The 7418-nt window shown below is 51.9% G+C and overlaps 1 protein-coding gene and 1 long non-coding RNA gene across 4 annotated transcripts in view; one reads left to right on the top strand and one right to left on the bottom strand.

Annotated features, from left to right (window-relative positions):
* ASL (argininosuccinate lyase) overlaps positions 1-7418 on the bottom strand; it is an 18069-nt gene extending 10651 nt beyond the window's left edge. Inside the window, exons 1-16 of one of the 2 annotated variants that reach the window (XM_017832541.1) lie at positions 7377-7418; positions 7215-7277; positions 5560-5754; positions 4829-4912; positions 4487-4543; positions 4134-4231; positions 3897-3974; positions 3530-3607; positions 3085-3137; positions 2600-2662; positions 2300-2414; positions 1562-1646; positions 1336-1395; positions 989-1072; positions 710-790; positions 235-341 (exon numbers count right to left, since the gene is read on the bottom strand). In XM_017832541.1, the coding sequence (XP_017688030.1) occupies positions 235-341; positions 710-790; positions 989-1072; positions 1336-1395; positions 1562-1646; positions 2300-2414; positions 2600-2662; positions 3085-3137; positions 3530-3607; positions 3897-3974; positions 4134-4231; positions 4487-4543; positions 4829-4912; positions 5560-5754; positions 7215-7226 (1250 nt within the window). In that variant the 5' untranslated portion in view covers positions 7227-7277; positions 7377-7418. Of the gene's footprint in view, positions 1-234; positions 342-709; positions 791-988; positions 1073-1335; positions 1396-1561; positions 1647-2297; positions 2415-2599; positions 2663-3084; positions 3138-3529; positions 3608-3896; positions 3975-4133; positions 4232-4486; positions 4544-4828; positions 4913-5559; positions 5755-7214; positions 7278-7376 lie in introns of both variants that reach the window. The other variant, XM_017832540.1, reaches the window with a different exon arrangement.
* Positions 1560-7327, top strand: LOC108505988. Of its 2 annotated transcripts, XR_001877642.1 has the most exons (5): positions 1560-1674; positions 3574-3665; positions 4510-4622; positions 4780-5506; positions 7093-7327. It is a non-coding gene; the product is annotated as an uncharacterized LOC108505988 (long non-coding RNA). The 2 variants fall into 2 exon arrangements; XR_001877641.1 differs by having other exon boundaries at positions 4510-5506.

Here is a 7418-nt window from a genome sequence, read left to right as displayed (position 1 = left end):
ATGAGTTTCTCCCAGTCCCTCCCAAGAGCTGATGCACATGTCCAGCTGCAGCAGAATGGAAGCAATGTTGTCCCCCTTCAGTGTTTTCAGTCCCAGCAGGAACAGACTTGGTATTCAGGCCAGGAGGATTTTGGGGTGCTGCCTGGCCCAGGCACTCTGGGGAAGGGCTCATTCCCAGGGAGGTTGATTCCTGTCTGTGGAGGGAAGTCAAGGCAAGGTAACAGTGACACAAACCTGATGCTCTTCAGGTCCTCCAGGCTGAGGTTATTGATGGTGGTGCCTTTGGTCTCGGCGAGGTGGACGGCCTTGCCAGCGGCGATGTGGGCTTGTCTGAACGGCATCTGCAGTGAGAAGCAGAGGTTGCATTCAGTGACCAGGCAACTGGGGTGCTTTTCAGTGAAAAAAAAATTGGATGTGCTGTCATTTTTGGGTGGCCTGTTTTCCCTTAAGGCAATCCGAATCCAGGTTTTCTGGGGTGGAAGAGGGGAGGCTTTAGGAGGTAACACTCCACCTGTAAATTACTATCAAGCCCCACCCTGGCAGCAGTTCCACTGCTTGGGATACATGTAAGGAATGCATTTCCAGCTTTTGTGTTTGTTGAGCCAGACTGCTCATGACCTGGAGACAGAACAGAAGGCCTTATCTCAGGGCCTCAATACGCAGCACTCTGCATCCAGAGAAATCACAGCTCCAAGTCTCTGATACTTACTCCTTTATGAACCAAGTAGAGAGCCAGGTCAGATGACAGGATCTCGGGGCTCAGTGCCTTCTCCATGTTCTCCTTGTTGATCTGCAGAAGGGAGGTGAGAGGGAGGTGTTATCATCAGCTCCACTTTGGGGACACATTGGCTGACAGTGGGGGCCACAGTGAGCAATATGGGCAAGGCAGCCAAGAGCCTTCATCTCAGGACCAGTCTGGAGCTCTGTTTCCTGTGTCACTCACAGAATGTGCACCATGACCATGTTCAGTAGTATAGACTGAACTGACCTGGAGGGTCGAAATCACTCCTGTGGCAACCTGGAGCACAGCATTCAGGGTGTCTACAACATCAAAGACGGCCTCCTTGTCCTCCTGTGTTAGAACAGGGATGGAAATGGCTGTAAGTCAATCTGATGGAGCCCAAGAGGCTGAGCAGCCCAGCCAGCAGAGATGTGTCATCCCAGAGGCTCCTGCCATGGCCAGTGTCACCTGCAGCACTGCAGTGCCTCAGCCCCTTTCCCAGCACCCTGCACCCAGGCAGGGGCTGTGCAGGGAAATGGAGTGACAGGACAGCTCAACAGTAGTGGACAACTGTGTCTGCTCAGAGATGGTGTGAAAACTAACAAGTGCTTTACCTGCAGGTCCTTGTTGTAAGTGCTGGGGAGTCCTTTGAGGACCATGAGAATAGCAGCCAACTGCAGAGAGAAAGAGGCAGGGCAGTGAGTTACAGAGCCAGGCACATCCCCCAGCACAGGTTCAGAGCCCAGGCTGGGCACTGCTCTTTATGCAGAGGGAGAAGGAAGATGCTTCAGCCCTGGTAGGAGCAGTTTCCCCTCCCACTTGCTTCTTTCTCAGGCTCACCCGTCCGAACACTCGTCCAGCTTTGCTGCGGATCAGTTCCAGACTGTCAGGATTCTTCTTCTGAGGCATCAGGCTGCTGCCAGAGCTGCAAGGAAGGTGTTTGGAGTGCAATGGTGAGTCAGATCCCCATCCATACAGACACAGGCCATGCATTGCTACTGACCCAGCCTTCCAAAAGGAACATGTGGGCCACCTTTCCTTGTACAGCTCTTTATGGTGCAGGAAAGCAGTGAACTGAGTGTCGAGCTTCTCATGTTTCCCACAGCAAAGCCTTTGGTTTTGCAACTTGTCTGGAGCAGCCACACAGTCCCACCTTCCAAAGAGGAAGGAAAAAGGAGGCTCCACCTCCACGCCCCTGCAGAGGTGGTTTCAGCAGGCCAGCCTAAAGTGATCTCAGGGAGGGAGGGCTGTGGTTGTGCCACTCTGAGAGACAAGGAGTCTGTTGGGATTGCAAACCCTGCTAGTCAAGGAAGGGCTTTGGCAGCATTCCCAGCTGAGGAGGAAGTTCTCTCTGCCAGCAGTTGCCAGGGAGGACTCGCTGGGCTGAACTCAGACTTGGATGAGTTACCAGAATGAGAAATAAGTGACCATTGCTGAGGAATATTCCCCCTGAGGCTGTCTTTGTGCCAGCCTTTTAATGCTGTGTCAGCCTTGTGCACAGAGAGACCCCAACCACTGCCCCATGCTCTCAGGTGAGGACAGCTAAGGAGAATTACATCACAGAGACCAGAAACCTACCAGTAGGTATCAGAGAGGGTCAGAAAGCCAAACTCGCTGGTGCTGTAGATGATGAGATCCTCTGCCATCTTGCTAAGGTGGATCATCAGCAGGGTGGCAACAGACAGGAATTCCACTGCAGACAAGGCAGGAAGTTAGAAGGGGGAAAAGGTGCTGGTTTGCTTGACAACCCAGGGAGCCCTGACTAGAGCTTTATTTCCTGATAGTGGATTTCAGTGCCCTTATGAAAGGAGGTTAACTGGAAAGGCCTCAGAACATACATCTAAGAGTGCTGAGAAGAAGTGATGGAGTTGTGCTTACCCACAAAGTCTCTCTCACTAACAGCATCCATGCTGTTCAGGCTGATGGAAGCAAAGTCCAGCTCTGTAAGGAAGGTGATGGACACAGGAGGTCAGGCTTGGCATGACAGGAGCTTGAATGCCCCGGGGTGCCCCAGTGTGCAGGTGACTGTGAGCCCTGGAGTGGTCCCAGGAACACAAACATCCTTAGAGGGGTCTTTGCTTTTATCCCAGACAGCCAGGGGTGATTCTGCTTATGCTCCCACCTTACAGGCACCTCCTGTCTCAATGCACTAAAAAGCCTCCTGGCTTACCAAGTCTCCTGGTATCCCACATCCTGTTCCTGAGTATCAGAGCATCCTCTTTCTTATTTATTTATTACCCTCCACCCCCATACTAAGGTGCTGCAACACATGCAAAATAACATCAGGCCAATGTGCCAATGCTTCCCCAAGTCACAGATATTCTGAGTAGTTCTGTGCCTCTCAGTAACAATGAGATATTTACCACTACACAGAAGCTCTCTATCAATTCCCAGTGGGTTGCCAGCCAGAGCACCACTGCCAGGGGAGAAAGAAACAGGAGTCATGCATGATATTCTGCACATTCCAACCAAAACTGAGCTCTAGAGGCAGTCATGACACCTCTCTGAAGATTTCCCTCCCCCAGTTCATTTTGGTGTGCTCTGAAGCTCATCAAAGTCTGGAGTAAACCAGAATTTTTCTTCCAAAGAGGAAAAGCCTTTTGGTTCTTGATTTCAAGAAGGAATAAGAGCAGTGTTTTTATGGTTAAAGTCTTCTCTTTGGTGAGAGAAGCTGGGCTTGCCCCCTCACAGCTCTCCAGTCCCTATGGTATAGAGACCCCCGTGGTCCAGGGGGATGTAGAGATCTGCCTCTTGGTCATGTCTCAGAGCAAAGTGAGGGCTGAGGGTTACACAAGAAGTAAACTTTACCTTCCCAAAGGCAGGACATTGATCCTCTTTTTTATCTCTCCCAGGCGCTCAGAGTCACGGGTCAGAGCAACAGCATGGCTGGGAAAGGACAGGAGAGATGAAACACCTGAAGCTGGAAAATGTCACAACCCAGGAGGTAAGAATGGCCAAAGGATGGGGAGCGGGGACTTGGTCACCACTGCCCAACCCCTGCTGGGTTCCCAGTTGGTCAGAGCCACACAGGAACATGGGGAGGTCCTGTCCCAGTCTGCAGGTTTCCCTCTGGTTTGTCCCCACCCCCTCAGAGGGGGATGCACTCCTGGGCTCCAGCAGAGCAGGGCCCCGAGGCTGGAGAAGGCTCCTCCAGCCAGGGCTGAAAGGTGCTGACCTGAGCAAGAACTGGCTCCATCGGATGGGCTGAGCTTTCTGCAGGTGGGTGTAGCCAGGCAGGATGACATCGATTTCTCTGCGTGGCAGAGGAGAGAAGGAGGTGAGAGCAGCTGCCAGGATGGAGGGCAGGGGCAGGGCTGTAACTCCCCCCTGCTGCTGCCCCCCTGGTGTCAGTCAAAGAACAAGCCTAAGGTCTCCTGGCCCAGCAAGGCCCTGGATTTGGAGAAGGACTTACATGGCAGCGCGTTCCACCAGGGTCTTAATGAGCTGCAGGAGGTGTGTGGAGATGATGGAGAGGGAATTCTTCATGAACAGCTTCAAGTCAGTCACAACCTGGGTGAGATTGGCCACGGTCAGACAACACAGAATGTGACACGTGGTGACTGCCCACTTTTACTGCAAAGTAAACCCCTCCTTGTCTTGGGTGATGGGAAAGGGCATCTTCTTCTCATCATTTGATCATATTTATGTGGTGATGTCACTATTTCTTGCTCTCCAGGAAGAGTTCCAAAGGCCATGCTGGTCTGAGGTCTTCTGATATGAGGAGGGGGGGAGAATACAAAGGAAAAAAAGTGATTCTGTACATACCTGATCATTCCTGCTTCTTCCAGTGTGCAACTTTCCAGCTACATCTCCAATCAGCTCCTGAGGACAAGAGGAGGATTTCTGTCAGTATCTCTGTATTTTAAGCAAGAGGCTCCATGAGCAGATCTTCCCCCTGCCTGTGAGTAGCCATGGGATGTGTTCTGGGGAAGGGCAAGTTTGGGTTCTGTGTTTGTACAGTGACACTTCCAAGGAAGGGGGCTTGGAGACACTGGATTGTGCACTTGGGGTCCAGAGGAATTTCACAGAGGGACAGAGGCACATGCCCTTAACATCAGGCAGATCCAGCTACAGAGGAAGAGGAACAAGAGGACAGAGAACCCAAACCTTTAGCCTGCGTTCGTTGGCAGTGTGGATATCCTCATCAGTTTGGATCACACCAAAGACTCCTTTGGACCATTCCTCAGAGATCTACAAACACCAGCAGAAACACCAGTCAGCTACAACAGTTACCCTGCTGGGGGGGGGGGGCTGTAAGGATCCCCAGCAAATTCTTGCCATCCGCATGAAAATTTAATCCCAAAGAGTTAAGTCTCATGTGAGCTCTGGTTTTCAGGCCAAGGCTGGCTGCTTGCTGTATCCTGATATTTTGTACTACTGGGGTTCATCTCTCTACCCATGGCAATCCTGCAGTGTTATGGCTCTAGGAGGATTTAAGCATTGCAAGGAAGAAGTGAGCCAAAACGTCATAGATTGCTTTAGCATTGTCCACAAAGGTTTTCCTATAAAACATTGTACAGACTCACCGTTGTCCGTGGTGGGTGAGGAACAACAATGGATATTTTAAAAAAAGCGCTTTGCTGCTGACTCCTCTTCCCCCCTACCCATGCTATCCATTGCCTCCTACCAGAGGGCAGCCAGACCCTAAAGGAGCCCACGTGCCAGCAGGAAAAGAATGTTCTTACTTCATACTGAAAGGATTCCTAGTGAATGTTCAGTCTGAAGAGGATGGGACACGAGGACATTTAAGGACGCTCTTTAGAACAGCAGCTCAGATGCTGTCAGGTAAGGAGCCATTCATTCCAGCACACATCACAGTTTGTGAAGGAAAGACATACCTTTTCCAGGCCACTCAGGATCTTCTCCAGCTCAGTTTTAGACAGGATTCCAGCCTTCTCCAAGGCTTTGGCATAAGCCATGCTCCCCTGAATATCAACTTCAGACAGTCTCTGATCAACAGTAATGGAAGCGCTGAGCATCTCCATGATTGGATCTGTGCTTCCAACAAACCTTCCCGCCATCATTTTATCCCCCTGCAAGTAATGAAGTTGAGAGGCGTGTTCAAAAGACTTATGGATATATCTGCTAAAAATCAGTCAGTGTCCATTCCACTCCTTATCAAACTAAAACTGAGGACAATCTCAGGAATGGAATTTTTTCAGTCTATACCATTGACCTGAAACCCCCTGGACTTTAGTGCCTTTGGCCAGCAGTTGTAGAGGTGGAGCACATGTTGCTGTCCCTAGAATTTAACCCTTGAGGTTACAGGTCTGGCTCGGGAATCCTCCAAGACATTTTACCCCTGCAGGACTCTGCAGGGAGTATGTCCTGTCTGTGATAATAAGTATCAGGCAATGGGGTGCAAGACCAGCATGGAACTCTCTTTTAAGGCAGCTGCTGATCACTGACCCTTTGAGAGTCTCCTGACAGGGAAAAAAAGTCAGGGAGATATACTGAAAGCTGGTATCTACTACTATTTGAAATACTAAAAAAAATCCCACTCATTTATGGAGACTGTAAGAAAACATTGAGCTGACAAAGAGCTGTGGGCCAGCACAAGCCACAAGCTGTCAAACACTCCTGTAACTATCAAGTGTGTGAAGTTACCGTTTGAAGCATCTCGAGAGTCCACAACGTTCTTGCAAGTTTTGGCACAAAATTGAGATAAAACCAGCAAAGGTGCAGATTGCAGAAAGGGAGGTCTGGGTGCCGTTCAGTGTTACAAATGTTAGCGTAAAGCGAAAAAAGGAAGAGAAAAAAGCCCGAAGTACCCCCGGAAGGACTCGGAAGATGCGCGGCGCCGGGCGGGCGGCCGAGCTACCATGGACAGCGGGCGGCGGCGGGACCGGGCCGGGGACCGGAGCAGCCCTTTCCCCAAATTACTGTCGAGGGAAGAGCAGGAGGGAGCCTGCGGAGCCAGGGTGCAGGCTCGGGGTGCTGGAGCTCTGGGTGTGGAGCAGGTTTGTCAGCAGAAGCTGCTGGGAAAGGGGGGGGGAGGGAAATGGGAGTTGAAAAAGCCAAAGTTGTGCAGCTCCTCGCTGGGAATCCCATGCCCGGGGGTGATGGGAGAGGGGACCGGGAGGGAAAAGGGAGTGATGGGAGGTAAGGGCTGGGATGGGCAAGACGTGTCCAGGTACATCTTTGCTGCTGTGGGCTATGCCCAGCATCAGAGGTGGGGCGTTGGGCTATTGCAGCAAAGATATTTATTGTCCCCTTCTCCATTTAAAACCCGGGAAAACGAATCATAGAATCATTAAGGTTGTGAAAGATCTCCAAGATCACCGAGTCCAACCGTTAACCTAATACTGCCGGGTTCACCACTAACCCGTGTCCCTGAGGATCACAACTACACGTTTTTTGAACCCTCCCAGGGATGCTGCTTCCACCACACCCCCGGGAAGCCTTTTCCAAACGAAATAGGGAAAGACTCGAAGCTCACGAACGCCAGAGCACCCGGAGACCACCCCGCCGGGAAAGCAAAGGTCCCCCTCACCTCGGCTGCCATTTCGGACGACGTTTTGCTCGTTTGTGCGGCGATCCTGGCAACTGGTGCAACCTGCGGGACAGCGCGGGTGATGCTCAGCCCTGCCCCGGGCCGTGCCCCGAGCCCCGCCGCGGTCCCGCTGCCCTCCCGGCCCCTCCGGGCCCCGCTCACCTGCTCGTCCCGCAGCCCCGGCCACTCGCTCGCTGCTCCCCG

Source organism: Lepidothrix coronata, unplaced genomic scaffold, assembly GCF_001604755.1.
Source record: "Lepidothrix coronata isolate B3197 unplaced genomic scaffold, Lepidothrix_coronata-1.0 Scaffold203, whole genome shotgun sequence".
Classification (NCBI taxonomy): Eukaryota; Metazoa; Chordata; class Aves; order Passeriformes; family Pipridae; genus Lepidothrix; species Lepidothrix coronata.
This window is presented reverse-complemented; position numbering and strand designations above follow the sequence as displayed.